At 47.7% G+C, this 26,580-nt stretch overlaps 1 protein-coding gene and 2 long non-coding RNA genes across 3 annotated transcripts; 1 reads left to right on the forward strand and 2 right to left on the reverse strand.

Moving 5' to 3' along the window:
* The first annotated feature begins 4,533 nt into the window (after nt 1–4,533).
* Nucleotides 4,534–25,940, forward strand: LOC107316805 (TGF-beta receptor type-2-like). Its single transcript, XM_085552381.1, has 7 exons — nt 4,534–4,649; nt 16,849–16,999; nt 18,728–18,930; nt 20,968–21,782; nt 21,952–22,093; nt 22,784–22,911; nt 25,473–25,940. The coding sequence occupies exons 1-7, from the start codon at nt 4,598–4,600 to the stop codon at nt 25,683–25,685; spliced, it is 1,704 nt and encodes a 567-aa protein (XP_085408507.1). The 5' UTR covers nt 4,534–4,597; the 3' UTR covers nt 25,686–25,940.
* Nucleotides 13,283–18,510, reverse strand: LOC146760079 (uncharacterized). Its single transcript, XR_014947918.1, has 2 exons — nt 18,316–18,510; nt 13,283–14,012 (listed from the first exon to the last, which is right to left on the reverse strand). It is a non-coding gene; the product is annotated as an uncharacterized LOC146760079 (long non-coding RNA).
* LOC146760080 (uncharacterized) lies at nt 24,560–25,738 on the reverse strand. The gene is made up of 2 exons (XR_014947917.1): nt 25,393–25,738; nt 24,560–24,935 (listed from the first exon to the last, which is right to left on the reverse strand). It is a non-coding gene; the product is annotated as an uncharacterized LOC146760080 (long non-coding RNA).
* Nucleotides 25,941–26,580: the final 640 nt, after the last annotated feature.

The following is a 26,580-nucleotide window of genomic DNA, read 5'->3' on the forward strand; positions in this document are numbered from 1 at the left end:
GGCCGCAAGGCACGGGGTGTGGGGCGGCTCTCAGCCCGGCCTGCTACGGGCACGGCGGTCCGTCCGGCGGAAGGTGCCGGCTTCCTGCCCTCACCTCGGGACTGTTTGCTAAAGTCACCTCCGGAGCGTCCATCCGGCCGGGCATCTCGTCCCTGAGGGGTTTCTGATCTACCCCTCTTGTTTCCGTGCTCTTCCATTGCGGGACAACTGAATCTTTGCTTTACAGAGTCTCTTTCACTGAGTACTACTTTCCCACAAGATGTTTGTTAACATTTGACAGCTCACTGTTCTCTTTTCAAAGCTCACCAGCCCGTTGTTTCTCCGCTCTTGCCCCTTTATGTCACTCCTTTACAGACACCGGAGGACACTGCAGTGCTGTGCTCACACTTAACTCTCACCTCTGTCCCATGTTCTGCCCCGTGTTGGGAGATTCTTGGCATCCCCCTCCCTCCCCACTGTGCCAGAATCACAGAATTATCAAGGTTGGAAAAGACCTAGAAGATCATCTAGTCCCAGTCACCACAGAAGGAAGCCTCATCACTAAAGAGGTACCTGAGTGCTTACAGTCCCCACAGTTCATCTCTTGGGAAGCTTCTGCTGTTGTTTAACAAAAGCTTCAGCTACCTCCTTTCTTCTCATTCAGAAGGAGCAAACACTTTCTCTGCCTTTCCATCCTTTTGGAGGGATGTTCAGCAGCTCTGGTGCTAAGATCCTCCCAACTATCAGCGTGAAAATGTTCCTGGTGCATATAGATGCACATTGTGTTGCGTGCACTGGACCCACACCTCTGCTATTGCAGCCCTTGGGCTTACTGCCACACAAAGCTGCAGTGCCACACAGCCTTTATCTAGCTGCCAAACTGAACAGATAAGTTCCTCCAGTCATGCCTTTCTCAATTTCAGCTTAAAGCCAGCTCAGGGAACAGAAGATCTGATGGGTACAGGTTTCATTGCTTTGCTTTCTTCTGCTTTGAGAAGGAAATATTTTTTTAGTAACAACCAGAGCTGAATTTGCATACATTTTTCATCCCCAAATTAATCTTTCTCTTTCAACAACAATTAAAATAAATCACAAAATCCCCTTTGAAGACCCCACGAACGAATATTTGGCGTCTGGTTTCTATTCTGTTGTCTTCAATGTTTATTCAACGTTTTCCTCAGATTGTTTGAACTGATACCTCGGTCCCTCCTTTCCCACCCCTCCACCACTAGGGCTGGATGGAATTTCCCAAGCTGTTTCACCAGAGAACAAAAGTTTTTCTACATATATGTGAACTATGATCCGTCCTTTCGATTGATTGATTTAGGATTTGTTTTCTAAACCCAAAGTCCAGTTTAGATGTAAGAGCGTGATTGTACATTGTAAGACAGAGTCTGTTTTCCATTAGGTACGGTCTCTTTATGTTTACTCAAGATGTACATTAAGATACGTACCTTGTATCAATTACACTCACATTTGCAGGATGTGCACACTGAAATATTTCAGATCCCTATCAGCGATGTAATGGAAATATTTATGTGAGGCTCATAGAGGACATCATACTTTGTGTTGGATGTTTTTATTATGGAAACAACGTTATCAATAAAGTACAGTCATGTTTTGCAGTTATAACATTTCAAATACTATTTTCAGCTTTGAGTTTTTTCTTATTATTCCTAAAAAGTAGAGTTATGGCATGGTATGGATGCAGAGAAAAATGGATACACCGTGTATGTTGGAGAGAGATAATGACTCTGAAGCTGACACTGGAGAGACTGATTTTGTCAAAACCAATCTTTTCCAATCAAAGCACCACTCACTTCCTTAACAGAGAGAAAGGAGCATCTCAGGTTCACCAAACACACTTGCTCTTTTTTGTAAGTCTTCTCTTTTCTAAGCCACTTACCCATGGTACCATATGGGGAGATGCAGAATGCTTCATTGCCCTCCTCTCAGCTGTTTCTGAATCACAGTATGGCAAACAGAACCTACCTCTTTCTAGCTTCTAAATCTATTCTTTTTAATCCTGCTCTTTCTCTGAACAAACTGCTTTGTGCCTGTGGCCCTTCCATAACCTCAAGTTCTGTTCTCCAGGCTGAACAGTCCCAGCTCTCCCAGCTTCCCCTTGAATGGGGAGGTGTTCCAGCACAAATCCAAAGCCTCAGGACTGAGTCTCAGCATCACTACTGATAACCACAAACATCAACAGATTAAAAAAGAACTAAGCAAATGCAGCAGATATTAGTCCAGTCACATGAGATGCAAGCAATTGGGTGGGTTAATGGAAGATCTGCTGGTGCAGAAGAAAACCCAGCACCTTTTGTTATAGTCAGACATTAAAACCAATGCCCTGCTACGTTCTCTGGGTTCCAGCAGGCAGGGAGAGAAGCTCAGTTTTTTTGGCTTTACTTTGTGTTAGCACTGTCCGGTGTGATATACACCTGCATCATGGATTATGTCTATATGGTTCCTTCTTCACATTCTCACCCTTCACATTCCTTGTCAGTTTACAAGAATTTACACCAAAAGTCATAAACAAATCAACAATAAAAGTAACCATTTATCTTTTCTTGCTCTGCAGTGTCTTACTCTCTCACTGGAGCAAAGTTCTATGATGTGAGTTTAGGCACTTCAGGTTTAATCCCAGAGTCACCATCCCTGGAGGAGTTCAAGAACCATGGAGATGTGACACTGGGGGACATGGTTAGTGGGCATGGTGGGATGCACTGGAGTTGGACTTGATGATTCTATGATTCTTTAGGCTCAAGCCACAAATATTTCCCTAAGATTACTCTTCAGAAAGGAAGAAACATCTTATAGGGTTCTGTTTGGCCCAGCAGCTACCTACTGTACACTGGGCACATGAAAAAATCCCTCCTGCCCATGGCTTGAGCATCTGGTTGCAGGGGATCTGCACAGCATTCCTGCTGCCCTCCCAGGTTCTGCAGCTCAAGAAATATTATCCACCACTTCAGTCCCTTGCACTTGCACTTCCACAACTTAAGGCATGTTTTGTCTCCCGCTGGGGACATTACCTCTCTCCAAGTTTCCCAGCACAGCAATGCATCCTTCCTGAATTTAAAGAGGGCTCCCACTGATCATGAATAATCTGCAGCATTCACAGCAAAAGCCTTAACCAGCTTCCTCTTACATGCAGAAGGGCTCACGCTTGAAAATCCAGCTGGCAGCCTGAGTGGTCCGTGGGCACACTGAGATGCTGCAAGAGAGCTGGCAGGTCACCAATGGAAACTGCAATTTCAATATGCTGATTAGAAAATAGTGTCTTTCTCACAGTTTACTAAAAACTTGCTTGTCCTTATTCCCAAACAGCCATTTGTCAGCAGTTGTAACTCAATCTTACCTATCCCTTCTATGCTGATGCCACTCAGAACATAGGAAGATGCCCAGCTTGATTTAAAGAAAAGTAGGTGATGGAGAACAATTCTGGACCTTTCCTAGGGCTTGAACCAGTGCCCTCCAGGACTAGGAACACAAGCAGGCACTTCAAATCCAATTGAGCAGCAACCCACTGATTATGAGTCATATATGCACAAGCATAAACATACACACATCCCATACACATCACACACTGATTAATGAACCAAAAAACAAAGGTATAAATAAGGAGAGTTACTGATTTAGAATGCTAAGAAAGAGCTGCATTTAGTAATTACTTCAAAAAAATAAAGTAGCCTTACCTTAGGGCAGGTATTTTGGCTGCAAAAAGAAATCTTAACAATATAATCCCTTTCTTTGCTCCACCCCAATACACAGACTATTATCTCAGCATGTTGCAAAGGATGAGGACAGAACATAGGACAAGCGAGTGAGGATTTGACTCTTGCCACTGAATGAACAATCAAGGGCAGTCAGATTTCTGCCGTATCTCATGGCTTTACCTTTGTGAGTGTGGGTAATACTTCTCCCGTTTTTGGGGGGTAAAGCAAGTTTGAGGTCTTGGGGTAAAAGATTTAAATGCTCTGTGTTCTTATTTTAGACTAGGACTCAGGAAAATGTATCAGGATACATCGGCTTGAAAACACCTACTTTAGGCTGAACTCATAGTGATGCCACCTTTCTGTAGAAGCTGCCATATTCTCTCCAGTTATTCCCATTACAGATAGATACCATTGTCGTTTACTTATAAGTAGAGTTGATTTCTAAAAGGGGAAAAAGAAAAAAAAAAATTAGTGAATGAATGCAGCTCAGAATAGTGAAGCATTCCTTTCTGTGTTTTATTCAGATGGAAGAGGTCTGTGGCCATGCCCACGCCGCTCTGGTTAGATGCCTGCAGTAGACACAAGGTCCCCTCCACAGCTCCCTGGGCTGCTCAGAGCAGCTCAACTCCACAGTTGGAAAAACCAAACTTTTCCCAGAGCCAGAGCTCTTCCCCCAGCTCCCCCCCTCCCATATTTGTATATATTTCACGAGGAGAGCTGGGCTGAGTTTGTTCATGAGCTGCAGTTCCTGGGCGGACCCCACGCACAGCTGGGCTCGCTGTGCTTGGATCCGCCTTCCCAGCCAGTAGCCTCATGAATTCGGGGCTGTGGGGTTGACATCGGAGAGGAAGAAGGATGGACGGGTCAACAGCTTGAAGCCGGGCTTCTGGGTCCAGAAAATGGGTTGCTGGAGGAGACCGGGTCTGCTTTCCTTGCTGCTGCTGTCCTTCTGTGAGTACAGAAATGTTTCTACTTGGGCAGTGTTAAGCAGAAAGGTTGTTTAGTTTTCCTTCCTCCAGAAAAACAGCAAATCGTTGACTTCTCCCCTGACAGCAATTAGGTGGAGGGTTGGGAGTAGTGGAGAGCTTTGCAGCGATCTGATCGCAGTGCTGCTCCGATAGCGTCAGCTGTGCGTTCCTCATACAGAGAAGGGCGAGAGCTTGGCTCGGCAGAGACCGCTGCGTGCTCGCTGAGAGCAGCTCCCAGATGTCAGTGTTTACAGTGCAGAAATCTGTACGTCGGTCAGCATGACTTGGTGGAAGCTTTTACTTTATCGAGGAAGATTAAAAGCGACCAAAGTGCACCGTGAAATGATCTGGCTTCAACAGTGTCCAGATGTGGTGAAGTTTTATCAGCCCGGGTTTATGTGCAACATTAATCGAACTATTAAAGATGGAAAGAAGCGGGGAGGGGGAGGAGAGCTGTCCTTGCAACAACATCTGGTTCTTCGGCAAACCTTTCTAGCACTTACGTAAAGATTTCTTTGTAATGAGTACCCTGTTCAGGTTTTGATAGCACTTCTTCAGGACTGCAGATAAAACCCTCCAGCAGCACTTGAAAATGCGCCCATCCGAGGTTTAAAGTCTCTTGTTTATATCCCGATGATTGTTTCATAACAGGGAGTAGATTTGTATATGAGCGAGTGTTATATACACATCTCCTAAGTATGTGTGCGTGCCGTTCTGTATATACAGCACCGATGTATGTGTATACACACATATATCCCTATATAGTAGATATTTATATATTTGCTCTCTGTTTGCAGCGAGCCCTTTTCCAAACACAGACCCGTTCCCCTTGGTACAAAATTTCCAATGCAACTAAAACTGCTTTTTGCTCAAAGCAACGAAGCGTTGGGATTATAGCGCCTGTATATTTGCATCCAATTGAAACAACGGGGGGCAGGGATCTGCATCTGCGTCCACTTTCCATGGGTCCCCCTATCTACAGAAATGGGGAATGAAACAATACAGCTGCTTGGTAATTTCCTTGTAGCAAACACAACTCTTGCTGCGACTTCTGAAGCTGAGAGCCCCATGCAGGGGGATTTACAACATAAGGTCAGGCCAACTTTCAAAACGTTGCAGAAATACACAGCAGTCCTTACTGCAGATAATACCCTAAAGCATGGGTTGAAGTGTAGGATGCTATACTGATAACATCCTGCTAAATTAATCACATTCGGAGCAGCACCGAAGGAATTACTACAAGGCGTTGTTTAAAGAGCAGCCTTGGGTTGCTTTTGGTAAGAAAGAAGACCACTAATTATCCTTCAGAAATACCTAATTTTGGAGTTATTTAACTTATGGTTTCCTTTTTCTAAAAGGCAGGGTTTTAATCTGAAAGAAGCCAAACCAAAACATATCATGATTACTAAGTTCATTTGAAAGGTTACGTGAATGATACGATGACAACATCGGTCTCAGTATGGGGGAAAAAAATAAGCCAAGGCTCTCTCTTCTGATTTCGCTCAACAAAGATAAATGTTAACTGGAGCTACCTCTCATCCATCGAGTATAGTGTTAATATCAACACTACAGTAACTCTGTGACAGTAAAAGCACCCCGGGGGCCCACTTTGCTTTGACATTGAGAGAGGAGGGAACGGCAAGTTCCCCAAAATGGCTGAAAATACGCATTCAGTTGTTCTTCCAGCAGCAAATCCCCACTGCTATCCAGCCTCCCTGCAAAGAGTGACAGCACTGGCTTGGTGACGGCAGTAAAGTAGCTCCTCTTAGCATAGAGATTTAGGAATTACCACAGAGAAAATGGCCATATAGTGTCTGGTTATCCTGGAAAAGGTCCCCCAGCGCCAACTGAGCATCCTTGGAGATGCTGTTATCCTCTAAGGGGTCACAGCAGGGCTGCTGAGACATAACTATGGGCTCCACGCTGGTCATTCCCAACCCTTCAATCACCAGCATGGTCATCAAACAGTGTATCTGACTTCTTTGGCCCATATGCAATGGAAAAAAAGGCTGTAGCCTAAGAAATGGCTGAAATTTCAGCTCATGCATTTCCCTGATTGCCCTTTTCACTTCCTACCTCCAACAAAAAATACAAGGATCATTCAGGATGAGAAAACCTGTTCTACAGTTGAGGAGGCTCACAGATTTTGCTGCCTTTAGTTGATGTGGAGGGAGTTGGGAGGTGAGCTAGTCATCATCTACAGAAAGCTCCTGGAGAGGTTCTTTCTGGCAGAGGAATTCCTCTTCCATCAGACAAAGGAGAAGGAAGATACGCATGCTGGAAGCTGAAACCAGGTGTTTTTGTGTTAGGTCACAACATAGCAAAGTTATTCCAGCAGGTCATTACTTAGACTCAGAACGCAGTAGGTTTTTGTTGCTCAAAGCCTTTAATAACTGCAAGACTATCTCCTCCTAGATAGACCACTGCCCATCCAAAAGTCACAGGTTGGATATGAGGTTACCGCACTGTGTACGCTGGAATGCTCTGGCCTTCAAATTTATAATTAGGACATTTCCTAGGGGAACATCTGCCCAGGAATTTCAGCAGGCACGTTCTCTCATGGCTTGTGGTCATACCTCAGGATGTGGTACTGGAGAGGCCTATTCTATGCTCACAGCACTATCCAATGCCATTCCCACTTCTCCATTGCCTTTTAAGTTGTCTCTGCCCAGAGCTGGATGGGAACACAGACCTCCTGCCTGCTCAGCTCAGGAGAGTCACCTTTCCTCTCATCATGCTGTGGCCACACAACTCAGTGCTCCATGGCATGGATTTTAGTTGACTCATAACCCAACATCCAGCTTCTCAGAGAGGGAAAATTACATGTGCTGCTCCCAACTTTTGGGTTTGATCTCCATTTTCCTCTAACCGTCTCCTATCAAAATAATAGCTCGTTAACACATCCTGATGTTTTCTGCCATCTATTTCACTGCTTCCCACATGGCACCCCGATGGCTCCACAAAGAGCTGGAGGTGATATCTCTTGTTGGATGGTGGCTCTCTGAAGCTACATGCTCTTTTCTGCCTGCACAAACAAGTTCCTGTTTCCCCACTGAGCCTCTTTTGCTAAACACATAGATTGTACGTAATTCATAAATCATGACTGGGAGACCCAGGGCTGTCAGAGAAACATCTCTGGCTTTTGATCCATTCAAGACCTCTCTGACCTATCCCAGGCTCTTCAGGCATCTCATTCAAGAAGTTGGTCTCCTATTTCTAAGGTCACCAGAGCTAAAACCAGGGGCTGCACCGTCACCAAAATGCCAGCAAGCTCCTCAGGCAGGGGAGCTATCAGGTTCTCACAGCAACAAACAACAGTTCAGAGACAGGAACAGAGAGTCAAGTATGAATGAGTGAGAGGACAAGGGAGAAGATGATGAAGGGTCACTCTCCACTTCACAGGCAGATATATGCATATGCAGAATGGGGTCCAAGCAGCAGTCCAAGACTGATCTGGAGCAGCAAAGAACAGAACCCTTCTCCCAAGCCACGAAGCATATGGAACTGAGTTCTACCCACCATAGCAGCAGGGCTGGCTACAACAAAGCTTCTCAAGCATCTCATTTTGCTTTGACTTTGGAGCAACATATCCCCCAGTAAAGGGAAAAGCACAAGGAAAGCCCTGACACTGTAAAACCAGAATCCTCTGCAGTGATGTGACTGGCAGCAGACTAAGCAAGAAACATGATGGATTATCCTGAATTCACCTTCACGCTTCACCAAATCTGGTACTGCACTTTCTCTCACTGATGCAAATGAGGTAGACTCAAGCAGTGTACATCTAAATTAAGTCTGCAGAAAAAAGTCCACTTAGAGATATAATTCCACATCACTTGAAATTAAAACACATTGTTTTCTGAAAGAGCTAAAGCCAATTTCTACTCTTAATGCTGTTATCAGTATTAGATAGTGGTCATAAAACAACAGAATAGTTTAGGTTGGAGAAGAGCTTAAAAATCGTACCTCTCTGCCATAGGCAGAACTGCAAGCCACCAGATTAGGCTGCCCAGGGCCCCATCCAACTTGTCCATCTGTGTGTCTCCATGATCACAAAGACGTTTTTGTGTAACAGTGGTAAACAGGTTCAAGCATGATATTCATTATTCCTCTTAGAGATGAAGTCCAGAGCAGATGCGTCCCACGTATTCACTAAATAGGCGAAGAGCAATCATTGGCATTAAAAACTGTTAACTGGAAGCTTTTATTCTGAGGAAGTATTCAACACTATTGCTTGTCTCTACAGCTTTATACTGCTCCATCAAGTTGATTTCCTTTTCCTCTCCCCTTAGTGAGAGCTCTTCGCAGTAACATTTACTTTCAGACAGCTTCCACACAGTTGTAGCTTGCCATAAACGAGTGAACTCTCCCATGGACTGTCATGTTTTCAGGGAAGTGCCACATGTCATCTTGCTATTAAAAAAAAACAGTCCCACCAAAGAGATGAAATCAGCAGCTCCCACACACTTTTCTCTTTCCACGTCTAATGCTTCACACCATGTGCCAAGTGAAAGCCTCACATAGGAAGAGGCCCAATTTGCAGGGAGACAACACCAGCAATGGCTGCCTGCCTCATGGGGCAGAGCTACAATTTCTTCTCAGTGCTGGACCCCAACTGTGGGTAATAACTTTCTTAGGGATCTTCAGAGAGAAACAATGGGATGGCTGAAAGGATGAGACCACTGCGATCCTGCCTCCAGAAAGGCTCTCTAAGGTCCATTGGAGTCATGTTTCTTTTTTTTCAATTTGGTTCTTTTAATGAGAGCCCATACAGGGCTGAAATGCTCCTGCTATAGCTGCTGGTAGCTGTCAAGCTTTTAGGAGAAGTGGGAGAGCCCGCTTATCTTGTAATCGCCTCTGCAGCCCCTGCTCCCACCAATTACGCTGCTCCAGGACATGGCCTTTCCTGGAGCTCTTGCACTGTAGTGTTTTGCTTTCCATTGATAAGCCAGAAACATGCCTGACAAGAGGCAGCTGATTTATACCACAGCAAATGCCTCTCCTCTGTGGGGCAATTAGTGTATCCAGCTGTGCCCTGCAACCTTCCCTCTGGCTACTGCCCACGTGGATTCAGGCAGGTCTGGGAACATACCTTCACCAGAGTGCTGCCCTTGAGTATACAGGATCGTTTACAGCTGGAGTCAAGATTTAAAGGGGAAAAGCCTTTTCAACATTTCCAGCCTGCGATTTGCAGCTATCAGCAGAAACAAACTGCAACAGAGAGCTGGTGCTGGGTGCCACTTTGCAGAGCCCACTAACCTTTTCAACCCATGCCTCGGCTGGGATTCCTGATGTGGTCAAAGCTGGATATGTGGTCCTTGCAGCAACTCAGGGTGGAGATACTGTCACCAGTCCCTCCTGACTTCAGCCATCCCACACCACAGTGCCTGTGCTCATGCAGAACGAGTGGCGGTGTCCCATCAGCCAAGGGTCTGGCTCAGCCATGGAGCACAGCTGGGACATGACAGGGGAGATCTGCCTGATGTCGTTGGAGAACTCGCTGCCTGGGAGCATCTGAACACCAGCGTCCAGCCTGGACGAGACTGAATCAGCTGCTGTCTCGTTGCCTAAAGTATTTTTTCCACGCTAAATCTATCCCAAAATTAGCCCCAGCCATTGCACGAGAGCAGACAAGATCCTTTGCCATACAGAAGGGAAGTGACACAGAGCCATGAGCAGCAGAATTAATCATCCTCCCCCAAATAGCCTCAGGGTACGAGCATCCCCGGGGGAGCCCAGTTCCTTTTGTGTCTTTAATATGTCAAATAGCACTTGGTGCTGGTTGGAGATGGCGGCAGACATTCCCACCAGGGGCACAAAGAGCAGACCAGCTTACCTACTTAGGTGCTACAGGAGGGATGCTTTAGGAAAAACAAGAAAGATTTTCACATCTGTATCTATGCTAGCCTCGAGCTGAAGTTCCCTCTGACAGCACAGAGCACTTTATGACTGCTAGATCTGGCCTAAATGAGGGCAAAACTCAATGTTACACAATAATGTTAGCAGACATAAAGAACAGGTAGTGCAGGAATGTGTTGGTGGTGGTGCACTGGTGGGAAGCTATGGGCGCATCCCACTCCAGAGCTCAGCCCTGCTCCCTCAAACACCCAGGGAACTGCAGCAAGGCAAACCCAACCAACGCAAACTGGTCCATCATAAAAGCCCACTCAAAACACTCAGAGCAGCTCTGGTCGAATGTCTCTTTGTGAACTCATCAAAGTTCTTCTAACAGATGGCAAATCGAATGCGTGCCAGGAATTGCAAATTCCTCAGGAAGTTCATCTAAAGCATCAGCAAACCATTTCCACTTAAAATAGAGCAAACCCTATTGCCCAAATGTGACCCAGATTATGTTTCTGACACGTTTACCTATTTGGATGATATCTTTAAGTTGCACTTCCAGCTACCCACAGAGATCCAGGTTCCTGCGGAGCCTGTGAAGCATATACAAAGATAATTACTGAGCATAATATGATGAGAATTGTAAAAACAAACCAAAAAGAGCTGTGCAGTCCTTTTTCTTGGATTACAGTAGTCAAAGGCAGAGCAATGTCTATAGCCGACTTGCAGCTCTTTCTTCTCTTGCTGGATCTGCAGTGACTTAGGACAAGCTGGGCCCAAAGCAGCTCCAGGGCTGCAATCTGGATGCCTCTGAGGATGCTCCTGCCCCTGGAGGCATCTTCTGTCCTGACCTGTCATCGGTGGGCAATGCTGGTGGCACCTTTGGAAGCAGGCAGCCCCCACCTCAGTCCATTAACCCAGCCACATCAATGCAGCTTGGTTTGGGCTCAGCTATGGGCTATGGGGATCTGGGGTCTTCCCCCAGAGCTGGCTTGGGTGATGATTTAGCGCAGGTAACATTCTATGATTCCACGATACATGCACAGCTAAATGGGCTCAGAAGTAGAAGAATACTGTCAGGTATCAACGACTGTTTCAAAGAGAGAAAAAAACAAGGAAACAAAGCAGTGCAAGGCCATTTCACCTGATCCAAAGTCGCTCCACCCTCAGTTCAACTTCACTTTGTGCAAACCAGCATTAATGGCCAGAATGGTTTCCACTGCACCAACAAGAAGGGTTCCTGGAAGAGCCACGGTGCATACACTGAGCAGTGCCTGATGGAGGCATTGCTTTTGCCTCACCTGGTGCTCAGAGTCCTTCCAAAGCTGCACAGTACAGAGTGCCCTCCCCACTGTTTTGGATGGGGTTCTGCTGAGCTCTGTAACCTCAGGTACAATTAGCAAGCAGTTTTCTTATTCAAAGAAAACCTCCCTAAAAGAGAAACACACCAGAGAAACCCATTTCAAGGAGTATCACAAAATCCAGAAAGATGCTTAAAAATAATTATGTAAAATAACATTGGTCTTAACTGTTTTGTGCAGAGAGTAAAGAGAGAGGACTTGCTTATACCAGCCTGTTGTGTGCTACATGTAAATTTTCCGTATCTCTTTTCTAATGGGTTGCAGCAGCTCCTGGATGCAAAGTGGTGGTGAGGAGATGGGGAAATCCTCCAAGGATTGCTTTGAACGTGGAAATGAATTTCAGCTCTGCCACTTCAGAACGCTTTTTGTTTACTTTCCACTGACATGAAATCGGCAGCGATTCCGTAGCATGCGGGATTGGTTAGCTGCTTACATAATGCTTAATAAATCCAAGAGAAATAATATAAAACACATCACCCAGTCCGGGAAGAGCAATGATAGCTCAGCTGTGTCACCAGCCCTCCTGGCCACTGGCTTTTGGAGAAACATCTGACCAGTGTTGAGAGATGTGGGGTGTGAGATGGGCGAATAGGAAAACTGGTCTTGCTGTCTTTGGAAGGCAATGCTCAAGGTACAACACTCCCTTCTCATCCCATCCCGTTCTCCCAAGCACATACTCACACAACCAGATGCATCTGCTGCTCCAGGAAGCAGGGCAGTGCCACCCATTGATTGTCCTCAGGGTGCTCTGCAATAGCATAAGAGCCCTGCAAGCAGCAGGAGTGAGATGAGATGTGGCATCAATTAGCACAGGCAGTGGCTGTGAGGATGGTGTGGAGAGGGCTCCCCTTAAGACCCTTCTCAGCTCCATTACCCTCCTCTGGACAAGCTCCAGGGCCTCAATGTCTTTCTCGTAGTGAAAGAACATTGCTCCCCTGCTAATGTTTCCCTGCTGACCCTGTGCCCCACTTTGCTTTATGGCACCCCTTGGTGCTGGTGTTGCCTCTGCCTCACAGTGTGAGCAGGAAGGGGAGCAGAGCTGGGGAGGCAGGGGTTAATCCCACCCGGCGCAGCGCTGGGGCCAAGTTTGTAAGTGACTCTTTGCTATTTCGAAAAGAAGCTGCCTGGAAAGGGAAAGGAAAGGGAAAAAAGGGGGAGAGAGAGAGAGAGAGAGGTTTACTTTACAGCCATCGTTATTTCATCTGCACAGTTTATACAATGGAAAATAAAAGCCAGGGAACGCAAAGTCAAATCATTTCTGTTTCATTAATGGTATGGAAATGGTTTTGTTTTTATAGGGGAAAAACAAATGTGAACTTGATGTGTTTGTGTGTGTGAGTGCTCATTGCAGCTCCCCTCATTGCAAAGGGCAGAGCAGCAAAATCCAGAAATAAAAAATGACTCAGAGGCTGTAGGATCTATGAGTCAGTGGAGCTGTTGTTGTTTTTAAACACGAGTGAGAGCACAAGATGGGCAACAATCGCCCGCACAGCCCTCCCAGCCCCAGCAGAGAGTGGTGGAAAGCAGGATCTAGGGCAGGGAGCCGGAGTTGTCCTGTAGGGGACGCTTCCTGCTTGATTTCAGTGCCTCGAGAATGACCAAGGTGAATGTGGTGGTTGCCAGAGGATGGGGGATCCCAGCAGTTCTGAGAACAGATGGAGCATGTGGCTTGCTCCATCCTCACCCATAGGCAAAGCCATAGAATCATCACAGAGTCATAGAATTGGTTTGTGTTGGAAAGGACCTTTAAGATTATCTAGTTCCAACTTCTCTGCTATAGGTGGGGACACCTCCCTCTAGACCAGGTTGCTCAAAGCATCTGCTGACTGAAATCAAACAAAAACCAAACCTGGGTGTTTTCAAGCAAAGGCACCACGGGATACGGTTAGTGGGCATGGTGGGGATGGGCTGATGGTTGGACTAGAGGTGTTTTCTAACCTTACTGATGCTATGAAACCTCTCTGGCCACATCCTCACCATGAAACATCCCTGAGTCCCAAAGCAGCACGAGGTCACTGCACTGCCATGTAGGTGACTTGCAGGAGGTACACCAGCAACACTGGAAATGACCAATGCAGAAGGACAGGCAGCATTTGGCTGAGCTCATCTCCCCAGGGTGACGTTAGATCGTGATGTCATTCAGGCACCTGAAAGAGATCCGAGAAGCCTTCTCATACAATCCATACCCAACTCACCTTGTAATGGCACTGTGCATTATTTGCTAAACACATCATTTAAGGGGTTATTTTCACAAAGGAAAAAATAACCGGTAGAGTAAGTCGGTTTCCAACTTGTTTGAAGAATGTCCAAACACACCAGAAATGTATACTGCACGTTGTTTTGGCACTGGGAAGCACTGATGTCTAATGCAATCAGAATCAACCCCTTTCTATTCACCAGGAAACATTACTGGCTCGCTCCTCGCTCCACGCGCCCACTGCCAAGTACAGTATTTGTTACACAGGACGATGCAGGGCCTGAGGGCAGAGCTGCTCCCTTGAACCCAGTGCTGTGTGAGTGCTGCTATTGTCTGTGGAGAAGCCAGACGGGGGCAAGAAATGGGATAGTGGGTCTGTTACCTCCACTTGGTCTCCCACAGCAGGAAATCCAGGGCCCTGCTGGGCAGCTCACACCGGACACTGCCAGAAGGCTGCACAGCTCTGTGCGTCTTCCCCTGGAAATTGGGGATGTAAGAATTCCCCGGCTGCATCCTGCCCATGACAGCTCGGGAGTGATGGGGACAAGACCTCACACGGGACAGTGAGTGAGTAGAAACAAGCGTTGTAAATAACAGGGAAGGAATTTGTTTGTTCTCATAACAATTTTATGAGCAGCTCTGTTATTGCAGAGCCGTGTCATTGGCCATGGACCACAGCCCAGCACAAAGCCCGTTCCTGAGCTGGGAGCAGATAGAGGGCTTGTGGCTGAGCCCAGCACTGAGTCTGCACCCACGCCTCCAGCTGCCACCCAGTGACCTGCCCGAAGGTCCCTGCTGCACCTCAGTCTCATCCTCAAATATAATTTAAGGACAGTTTACTACTGAGAGATGAAGCACAGCCTGAAGCTCATGTGGAGATGATCTGAGCAAGTCCTCTTCTGGTGCCTTCCAGTGCAGGGGGCAGCTGGGCAGAGCCTTAGCACCTCACACTGAGTGCCTTTGCTGAAGCCCATCTGGTGCTGGGTTGTCAGCATACAGCACAGCAGAGAGGATTTGAGAACCGAAGCCTTTCCTTCAGCCCTGCAGCAGGGCAAATCACCTGCCTGTGCCACTGCTTTGTAACCAAAGTTCTTCTTCTGCCCTCATAGCAAACACACTGAGCTTCCATCTCCTCACACTCAAGCTTGCTTCTCACTCATTCACCCTGCTTGGGGTCAGCACGGGAGGTGCTGTCAGCCTGCTGCTGCCATAGGGGAGGCACTTCTGGCATCGTTTTCCCTTCCTCCTACTTAAAAATCATTTAGTATTCTCCCCATAGCATCTCTGGTGCCCTGGTTATAGATACCAGAAGACTCGATCCCATTCTCATCTGCAGCAGAACAAGCCTTCCTATTGATAGGGAGCCAAGCTCCCAGGGAGCCCACCTCATCGGTGACTTCAAACCCTTTTCCCAACTGTCTTTCCACAGTAACTTTGACTAACTAACTGTACTATTTATTGGCTCGCATCACATCCGTATGGCTTCAATTTACTTTCTGAAAACGCAACCCACATTTAATTAGTTTATAGTTTGTTCCAAGTTTTGCTTATCCAGCTTTTTTCTTTTCTTTTTTTTTTTTTTTTTTTAAGTTTGTATTTTGATGTTTAGCATTTGCCTTGGCAACATCTGGAACCCCTTTATGGAAGCGTATTGTTACTTTTACTGCTCGTGCAGCTTTTATTAAATCATCCGCGTATTAATATTGAAAGTGTTCATCTGGGTCTCATCATGGCCAAGACGAGTGATGTGGCAGCTCAGTTGTACCTACGAGCTCGTGCTTCAAGGACACAATGTTCTGGAGAAACTCGCAGTGGGCTTTGTGCGCTTCGGTTGAGTTTTAGTGGGAGAATAAGGAGGAGAAAAAAAGAGATGTATTCCTGCTCTGACCTTTCTTGCAGATAACGGCATCGAGGGCTGAGCTAGTTTAGAACAATTTGTCTCCGAAGAGTTTTGTCTGGTTACTGCTGTATTTCTGGCTCTTGTTTACATATTTAACTCTTTCATCCCCCCCCCCGGCTGCCTCACTCCGCAGTGCAGCCGACTCTAAGCTCATCATAATCCTGTTGGGCATCAATAAGTAAATATCAGCCTTGGGGGAATGAGTAAATAAACAGCAAACCCCCCAGTGGGTGCTGAACAATGAGGGTAGTGCAGGCAGAAGGGGAGGACACTGACCAGCAGGCATGGATGTACCAGTGACCATCCTTGCTGTCCCACCAACAGACTTTTGTGCCTCATTGGCCCAAGATAAACCTTGGCAACAAGGGCAGCATGGAGCAGCCCAGTTGTGTTGGGATCCCAAAATGAAGGGAAAATCTCCCACGCAATCCTTCCCTACCTGCAATGAAAGTTCACTGCAAGAAGAACAGATGGCCCACACTTCTGCAAAGTGGCGGCTGTAGTTCAGGTTCCTATCTGTGTGCTGCTGAGTCTACTTATCAAGCCCATGCTAGCATGTATTTCTATGTAAGCTATTCAGTGGTTTCACTTAAAAAAAAACAAAAAAAAGAAAGAAAAAAGTCAAAAGAAAAATACATCTAGCAGCCTTGAAACAGGAAGTTTAAATTTAGCTGGGATTTATTCCTTAACCAAGAATAGTTCCTTTAAAAATAGAGATAACTTGCTCCTGTCTGCAGGGAGCTGCCTCCATGGGGCCAGAGTAGTTGCATCAGCTCACTGTAGGCTAAAACACGTAGGACTGAGCAGTGGGGTAGAACAAATGCATGCAGAAGGGGAGTCACTTAGGGCTGAAAGTGGCCCCAACTGCTGTCCTCTGTGCCCACAGCCTGCTGTGCTGGTGCGCGCCGCAGCCTGAAGACCAACCTGTGCAAGTGGTGCGACTCCACGCCGCCAGCCTGCGAGCGGGAGGTGTGCTACAGCAACTGCAACCTCAACTCCTACTGCGAGGACCCCTTTGAGATCTGCGTGGCCATATGGTGAGCTGGGGGCGTGGGGGAAAAGGGTTGGTTGGTGGGAATGTGCCTGTGGGGACCCCGTGCCATCAAAATCATTAGGGGTTTTCTCTGCTTCCCCCACTGCAATCATAACTGATATACAACTGGTTCTTACCTATAATTAAGAGTGGTTTGTTTTCTACATAAATTTATGCATATGTATGCCCCACACAGCACCACAACCATGCCATATTTCCTCTGTACCCACATAAACCTGAATTTAGCATTGCAAGCTGAGCCTGCTGTGCAAAGCTGGCAGACCTGATACCCAAAGCTGTGATTTCTTTTTGCATCAGGCTGGGAAAAGCCTGCTCCAGGTGCAGTGATGCAGAGCTGCTGCTGCCCCAGAGGTCTGTCCCCACTTGGGGTATGGACATCTATGCTGGTACCAGGCCATTGGAAACAACCCCAGTGAAAAGCCCTATTGGCTTTTGCTGGAAGTGCCTGGAAAGGAAATGTGATCTGGCATTTCAGACCAAGCATTCACCCAGATGGGTGAGCGCCTCCTCCAACTTTCTGGTCTCAAAACTAAAACTAAAGTGCATTTTGGGTCTACCCTAAGTGATTCTCTCCTTCTAATTCAGCCACCAGAGTGAAATCCAGGAAGCACATATTGCTAGGCTTTATCTCAACCTGCTAATTAGTGTGAATGCTGGATTGCCTGGCTTTCAGTAGACTTTTACTTCAGTGTAATTATTGCATTATGGACTGGAAAAAAATAACAAAAGCAGAAGACCAACAAGAAACCCAAACAAACAATGTTGCCTCTGCCCCAAAGTTCCCTGTGCACAGATACGGAGGAGACCTTAAAGAAGTCCAAAGAAGACCCAAGAAAACATAGGAAGAAGAGAGGACAGGGATGTTTCACCCACTCCAGCAGGAAAAGGGTGACAAATTGAGGTTATTTCCCCCAGTTCTATTTCCAACATCCCAGCTGACTCAAAAAGAATTGTGAAAACTATCTGTACTTCCATCTCCCTCCAGAAACAAGGGTCTGCAATGGCACTCCACCTCAGCAGCCGTTCCTTTGCTCCTTGTTAGCTCTTAATTACTCACTGGCTCTACAAGAGATAAGCTGATCCACATTAGGTGAGGGTCTTCTGAGCTCTGGTGTAGCTGTCATCCTTCAAGCCATGTGAATCACCCCAATTAGCCCTGCTTCAGCTCTTCTTCCCAGCAGTACATCCCACCTCTAGGGGGGTGAAATGTCAGAATGTCCCTGGAGGTGTTCAAGGCCAGCCTGGATGGGGCCCTGGACAGCCTGGTCTAGTATCTAATGTGGAAGTTGGTGGTCCTACCTGTGGCAGGGAGGTTAGAGATTCATGATCCTTGAGGTCCCTTCCAACCTGGGCCATTCTGTGAAATAGTCCCCACTGGTGACCCAAGGGCTCTTCTCCCTCAGGTAGGCTCAAGCAGTCATGCAAAGATGTTGTTGCACCAGCAATTAGCCCAGGGCAACAAGACAGGGCCAACCAGCTCTGCCAACACACGTGCTGAGAGGAGAAAAGAGAGAAAAGTATTAAATAAATCCCTTCTAAAGTACATATAATGAGAATTACATCAGAGCCACCACTAACACGTCCTCCCATACATGGCACAGAACTGATGATCAGCACAGGGTTCAGATGATGTGCAGCTGATGATGGGTTGGTGGCTGTGGGTGGCTGTGCCACTAACCTAACATTCTGTTGGTTCATTTGGCCCCTGCAGGAGACAGGACAACGACAGCATCAGGATCAGCACACTCTGCCACAACCCCCACCGCCCCATAGAGAACCTCATGGTCCCCAACTACAACACCTCGCGCTGCATCATGACCCACCAGCCCAGTGAGGATGGCATCATCTACATCTGCGGCTGCGTGGATGAGCAGGAGTGCAACGATAAGCTTATCTTTGAAAATCATACCAATGGTGAGTACTTTTGCTGATGTTATTTGAAGTGAGGAGGAGCACTCAGTGCTAACGATGAATAAGTCGCATGCTGGAAGCCAAGCTGATGTAACCCAGAACAAGTCTATGCTCCAAAGGCTTTAAAGAAAAATCACACTTGAACACATCCCATGCCAGCAGACCCAAGGGAACCCCTGGTGCCCATCAGGGCTGGCACCCAGCAAGTGGGTGGTGCTGGGAATGCTCTTCCGATGCAGCATTTCCCTGCAGATGGCTGCAGGTCTGACAGGAGCTGTGAATCCACTCCTGCTAAGAGGCAGCTTGTGTCTATTCCTCGGGAGGGTCACACGCTTTGGGAAAGCTGCTAACTGGATCCTGAACCTCTGGGGCCTTGTCCAAACCTCTGTAGCTCTGAATGGAGCACATCTGTCCCAGTGCCCATCAGGCATCTGATCCATATCAGTGGCAAAGCAAAAGCCCTGTGACTCTCTGCAATTCATGAAACACTGAAAGTGAGGCTAAGTCTAACCTGCAAGCCAGCAGCACAGCTTCTTCCGCAGTGCTAGGGGGAAAAAAAGATCACATAAAATGCAAATTCTTAGAACAAACAAGCCACTTTTAATGGAAGCGAATGATGCTAAATTTGGCAGTTCTTTGCAGCTTGCTGAGCCAAACATAACAGGTACACACGCTTCTAGAGAGAGATAGTCTAATCCCAAAGCTGGTGCCAGCATATATAATTTCACACCAAAACGACAACTGGCTCATTGGAAATGCCACCCCCAGCCAAGACTTTCACAAACAGCCTCCCTGTGCCAACCAGCATGCAAAACATCAAAACCCAGAGCCGGGCAATGCGTGGGCTGAGCCCTGTGGTTGTTTGCAGGGAAGACAGAGAGCAGCTGCCACTCTAGGTAGTGGGGCCAGGAGCTGCACGGCAGCCCCCCATGGCATCAGGAGAGGGCATCCTCAGGGAAGGAATCTGCAGCAATTCCTGCTTTCAAGACTCATGCACACAACGCCCTTAAAAGTCTCTTCTCTTACTTCAGAGTTTCATAGATGGGATCTGAAGCATCGGGAAAAGCCATTAAAGCAGTAGGTGATATCCAGGCCTCGCACTTTCCAAAATAAACATATTCCTGAGTTAGTTATTGATTTATATCAGTTTAGGTTGATCTTGTGGTTTGAACCTGATGCCTATTTTAGAAACGCTTTCACAGCCTCGCAGAAATTAGCTGCAGCACGTTTCTTCAGATTTGCCAAGGAAAATAGCAAAAAGCTCTGTTTTTCCAGAACCTGAAATATGATCTGCACATACTGAGGTCAAGCAGCAAGAGTTTTGCTTATGGAATGATTCTTATCCCTCTTCCCCTGGGTTATTATACTTGGCAGGAAAACCTCTGAGTAAGATTTTACTTGAATATCTCTACTGAAGTCAGCATGTTTATTCCAGGAATCGCTAACATCAAAGCATCACACAATTACACGTTGCGCAAGGGTTAGGGCTTTGTTCCCCCCTCCGATGATCTGAAGGCAGATGGGCTTAAAAGCCATGGAACAACAGGGAGCTGCCCAGGCAGTGCCAGTGCCGCACCACGATGATAAGTGATACTTTGATGGTTGGACTAGATGATCTTAGGGGTCTTTTCCAACCTTAACCATTCTGTGACACTCAGACGGTGCTGAAGCAATGCTCCTTTGGGGTACCATCTCTCATGGTTTTTCTGTGCCCAGTTACCCCCCACACCCCAGCAGTTTGACAGCCCTATGGCTGCACTGAGGTGCAGGCCGCAGCCTGGTGTGCAGTGCTGGCCTCCCACACCTTCACTTGACAAACGGGCCCTAACTCCAGGACTAAAATGAATAGCTCTCTAATAATTGCATACATCTGGGTTCTTACTCTTTGCTCAGATGGGATTTGTGTGCAGCCTGCATTACCGCCCTGCGAACGGCTGCGCCTTATTAACCACCCTGCATATTTTCCTCCTACGCGCGATCAAAACAAGATGTCGCGGGCCCCTCAAGGCAGCTCCTTCCTCCGTGCTTCCCTCCCCACAGGCTACTCCATGCTGCAGAGCAAGGAGGTCATCCCAGTGGCTGCCATCAGCCTCCTACCGCCACTGCTGGTGGCGGTGATGATCACCGTCATCTTCTACCTCTGCCGCACACAGAAGCAACGCAAGAGAGCCAAGAGCTGGGTTGGGAAGCAGGCGCAGGGTCCGGCACTGCCAGAGCCGGGCAGGGCTGCAGAGAGGGACGAGAAGCTGTCTGTGCTGATGGATGACGGCCCAGCCACCATGAACCCCACCTGCGCCAACAGCCTCAACCACAACACCGAGCTGCTGCCCATCGAGCTGGACGAGATGGTGGGCAAGGGGCAGTTTGCAGAGGTGTGGAGGGCTAAGCTGAACCACAGCAGCTCAGGGCAGTATGAGACAGTGGCGGTGAAGATCTTTCCCTGTGAGGAGTATTCTTCCTGGAAGAATGAGAGCCAGATCTTCACGGACGCCAGCCTCAAGCATGACAGTGTCCTGCAGTTCCTCACAGCTGAGGACAGAGGCTCGGGGCCACGCAGGGAGTACTGGCTCATCACCGCCTACCACAGCAGGGGCAACCTCAAGGACTATCTCTCCAGACACATCCTAAGCTGGATGGACCTGCAAAAAATGGCGGGGTCGCTGGTGAACGGGGTGGCCCACCTCCACAGTGATTACACCGCCTGCGGCCGGCCAAAAATCCCCATTGCCCACCGGGACATCAAAAGCACCAACATCCTGGTGAAGAACGAGCAGGAGTGCGTGATCTGTGACTTTGGCATTGCCATACGCCTCGACCCCTCGCTGACGGCAGATGACTTTGCTAACAGTGGGCAAGTGAGTATGAAAATCAGCACCCCTTGGACAGGCATGCCATCAGATACATGGCCCTGGGTGGGAGACGTGGCCTTTACAAATACGGCTGTCACCACACCACACCATCTGGAGCATAAGATCTCACTCACGTGCTCCCCAGCCCCTACTAACCTCTCTTCTTTGCGAACAGGTGGGCACTGCCAGGTACATGGCTCCAGAAGTCCTGGAGTCCAGGGTGAACCTGGAAGATCTGGAGTCTTTCAAGCAGATGGACGTCTACTCCATGGCCCTTGTTCTGTGGGAGATGGCCTCCAGATGTGAAGTGGTGGGAGGTAGGAAAGTCACACCCAGGCTTGTCTTGCACCTCTTAGCTCCTTCCTTCTATGTACAGGGACCTTCATCCACTCATGTCCCTGGTGGTGATGGTGCTCCACCCCAATGCAGGGCAGTTCATCACAGGATTTGGATTCAGGTGGCTGCTGAGAGCCGGTGACAGACCTCACCTAGGGCCTACCTCTGCCCAGCCACCCACCTAGGGAGCTAGCACTGTGGTCAAGGATCAGCAGAGGTGATCACATCATCTTTGGCTGCAGATGGAGAAAGCCATACCAGGGTGGATGGCTGAGGGAGGTCTCCAGGACAAGGCTGGTTGTTGAGTCAGGCCTGGCATCTCCTGGTATCACAGTGGCTTCATACAGTGGTTTTTACTCAGCCACAACACTGGAGCCATCCATCTCCTAGCGCTGGTCACAGAGGTGGGAGCAGACATGTTGGGGTTCTTTCTAGTACACATCCTCAGTTCAGGAGAGAGGTCAAGCAGTCCATCGGTCCTCTCTCTGAAAACAACATTTAGATGAAAACCTGGTGCTACACTTCTGCACTCTAATTCTAAACTATTCCCAGATCAGTTTATTTATGCAGACTCATAAGAAACCTATTTCTTCTCACCCAGTAGGACACACCAAAGCACTGCAGCGAGCGCATGAAAACCACCCTATAATACTGCCATTGCTTCTTTGCAGAGGTAAAAAATTACGAGCTGCCTTTTGGGTCAAAAGTGCAGGAGCAGCCCTGTGTGGACACCATGAGAGACATCGTGCTGCATGGCAGAGGGCGGCCTGAGATCCCTAGCAGCTGGCTGGTGCACCAGGTAAGCCAAGAGCAGCTGGTTTAGAGGCAAACCACCCTGTCCCAATCCACTGACCCAGCCGAAAGATCACTATAGCCACCATCGAATCAGTGTAGCTGGCTGAGCTCAGATAAGCTCCCCTAGACTCAGTTCCCCAGTACAGAAAAGCCAACAGCCAGGGGTACAGCAGAATTCACAGTTGGTGAATCAGTGACCAAGAGCAGAAGTTGTGAATGCCAAGTAATAACATTTAGTTACCTTCTGGATGCTGAAGCACATAAAAATGGAGCATCCAGGCTTCTGCCTACTTGGTCAAGGAGTCTGAAGTTTAGAGGTCATCCTGAACCTCATACATGGGAGAAAAGACTTCCACTTGTTCAAGGAAAGGGGAATACAGGCAGCAAGTGAAACAGCCTGAAGACACACGTGAAGCTCACAGCAGGGAAGCTGCTGGGTTCAGGTCTTCCCAAGGGAAAACCTTTCACTGTCCTTTAGCTCAGATCTTAGAAGGCCATGTGTTCCCTCTATCTCTATAAACCATGTTTGTCCAAAGACTTGCAGCACCTGCCCAAGCAAAGCTGCAAGCAGCATCTAATGACTGTGGTTTCTGTTGGCCCATCAGTGAATTTATCAGAGAGTTCATCGGGTTCGCCCTGCCTTCTTTTGTGTAGTAAAATACAGAACTTAAATCAGCTCGGCTGCACGCTTGAAGCCTCTGAGTATTCATCTCAGATGTTCACCTCCCAGGTCTGATAAACTTTGAAACAGCAGGAAAAAAAGCACAAAGGCTCGGGCTGTCAGAAGCGTTCCTGAAAGCTCGGCTCTGATATCAGTCGAACGCAATGTAAAGCCCTACAGACCCGGCTTTACGTTGTTTTCCCAGGCTGCAGCGTAGGGCAGCACCATCTGCTGGGAGGCAGCAGAAGTCCTCTGGCTCTGCCGCTTAGGAGGATGTGCAGGGCGACAGCAAGGGGAGGGGTCTGAAGGGAAGCACCCGCAGGTGTTGGTAGCCCTGCCCCCGGTGTGGGGTTGGAACGAGATGATCTGATGTCCCTTCTGACCCGAGCTATTCTGTAATTCTCTGTTCCCATCACCTGGGGGATGCACAGCTCCAAATGCTACTTCTGCATCTCAGCCACAGGTCTCCTTCTCAATGAAGTGAAGGCCAAAGGCAGTGGGCCTTGGTTTAGGATTACCAGCTGACATCACTGGGGTCACAGCATTGAACCCTGGCAGCTGACCCATCCAGAGCGCTGCCCATCAGTAGCCCCAACACAACAGTTTGCCAACTGCACAACAAGGCCAATTTAGACTTTCATTCCCAAAGCGGCCCAAGTAACTCATTAATGCTCATACTCCCACCTCACTTTACCCCCTACTATTAAGAAAAGTGGGGTTTTCTCAGTGAAGTAAATTCTTAGAGCTGGTTCACACCCACTTGCACTGGAACAACCAGAGGGCTGGTGCAGGGCAGGAAGAGCAGTAGAAGCTGAACTCAGTACTGCTGCTAAAAACACACTTGTAGAACTACAGCTGGACTCAGCATCACCTGGAAACCCAGGTTACCAAGCACAAACCCTGCACTAAGCCTGCTTTGCAAGCATAACAAGATGCACAGCTAAAGGAGCGTTGCCACATTCACAAAGCTAACTGCAGGTAAACACCAAGATTGCAGGGTCAAGAAGATTTAATGATCTTCTTGTAAGCACAGGAAGGTCTAACAACTAAAGAATATAACAACTCTGTTTGACAAAACTTCAGTTAAACAAGCTCGTTTCTGGAGGCTAATTAATTAGCCTCAAATCCTTTCAGCCGGGCTAACAGATGAGCACTGTCAGGAGCACTGCAATGCGCCCTCTGTCTGTATTACCGCACACTCCCATTCTCTCTTATCCATATCCATTGTAGAAGGCTTGGTCCGATGAGTGTCAGCGCCAAACAGCGAGGTCAGGGGAAGGGTCAGCAGGGCAGGTGACAGTGCAGTGCATCGCTGTAGGACTCACGCTGTTCTTTCACCTTCATCTTTCTGGGTTCTCAATTGCAAGCTGAAATGCACAAAAGCATGGGGAAAAAAAAACATGAAGCTTTATTTAGATTAATGATTTTTCCACTGTGTCGCAACGTCTGTTGTCAGTGATGAAAAAAGCACATGATAGGAATTAAAGAGTCAAGGGAAGGTTCAACATAGCTGCTGCTGCTGCTAGCTTCAAAGGGGGAAAACACCAGCTCAATACTTCTGTCCCTGAGCCTAAGACACTGGGACTCTGTGTGATTTTCTGAAGGGAGACATTACTGGGCGTTCTAACTGTTGTAATCCAGAGGAACCAAATGTATTGAAGCATGCTGAAGAGCACCCAATGCCACGTAAGACATGATTTTGTGGTGAGAAACAATTCATTGTAGCACCGAACTACTTGGCGTGGTTTGTCCTTTGAGAAAGCTGCTGAAACAAAGTCAGGTTACGAAGCTCTAACTCTGAAGTTACCTTCAAGGTTCCCCTACCTTTAGGGGTAGCTTTAGATCAGCTTCTCGCTCCTCTTCTTCCCACCTTCAGCTCCTAACGCCAACCCTTCTGACCGCAGGGGATGCGCTTCCTGTGCGACACCATCACGGAGTGCTGGGACCATGACCCCGAGGCTCGCCTCACCGCACACTGCGTGGCCGAGCGCTTCAACCTGATGGCGCAGATGGATTGTGACGACATCCTCAACAACAACATGGACAACGAGGTCGGCAAAACAGCCTCTGCGGGTGGGGAGCATCAGGACAACGATGGGAGCAGGAGCACGCCGTGATGCAGCAGCAGGAAGCCTCAGCGTGAGAGTCCCATGGAAAGGAACTGCAATCTAGTGCATAACTTATTTATTACATCTGTTTCCTCCCACTGATGGGCTGAACTGTGGAATCTATACTTTGTTGTTTGTTTTTTTTTTATGTCCAAGTGCAACAGTATATATGAACTGATTTTGTACTTACTGTAAGTGTATAATGGTGCAAAGCATCCCTTTTATTATTTTTTAACACAATAACATTTAATCTTTTATTAATAAGCACGTGAACTCCATGCCTGTCTTTGGAAGCCCTTCCCAGCCACCCCCAACCAGATCCTACCATACTAACACTGCCAACACAAGCGTGTTGGCCAATTCTTCCTGCGGTTACTTCCCCTCCTCCACAGCATTACTCAACTTGAAGAAACACCATCAGACAGAGCCAGGACCTTTACTCCCCATAACTCCCAGACCAAACAAGGCAGCCTGTGCAGTAGAAAGGCAATTAACTGAATGAGAAAGGTAATTAACCGAATGAGAAAGGTAAGTCGCACCACAGCAAACCACAGTGTTGCACAAATCTTAAGCCTTCCACTCTTGTGGGCAAAAGGTAATAAAACCTCTCACTGCTGCCAAGGAGCCCTGCAAGCCCATGCTTGACGTGCACCTACACAGAGGTTCTTTCAGGATAATGTGAAAGAGGAATGCTTTGCTTGCCAGCACAGCACGTCCAGCTGCTCCTTCCTGTCACCCTAGAGTGCTCAAGTGAGCCCCTTCCCTTGAAGTATACCTTCTCCAGTTCACCATAGCAACACTATTCTGCACACACACCTAACATCAGTCCCACTTAACACATTAATGACAGCTCCCTGTGTGCCCAGGAGGAACAAGGGGCACTTGGCAGCTTTTCTCACACCAA

This window comes from Coturnix japonica, chromosome 7 (genome assembly GCF_054131305.1).
Source record: "Coturnix japonica strain WE chromosome 7, WE-NBRP24, whole genome shotgun sequence".
NCBI lineage: Eukaryota > Metazoa > Chordata > Aves > Galliformes > Phasianidae > Coturnix > Coturnix japonica.

Bases quoted from the DNA above. Each gene is read 5' to 3' on its own strand.
- LOC107316805 (XM_085552381.1), top strand. From the start codon at position 4,598: ATGGGTTGCTGGAGGAGACCGGGTCTGCTTTCCTTGCTGCTGCTGTCC. The intron at 17,000-18,727 runs GTGAGCTGGGGG...TGGCCCCTGCAG, and splicing joins GAGATCTGCGTGGCCATATG to GAGACAGGACAACGACAGCA. The intron at 22,094-22,783 runs GTAGGAAAGTCA...GCTTCTTTGCAG, and splicing joins CAGATGTGAAGTGGTGGGAG to AGGTAAAAAATTACGAGCTG.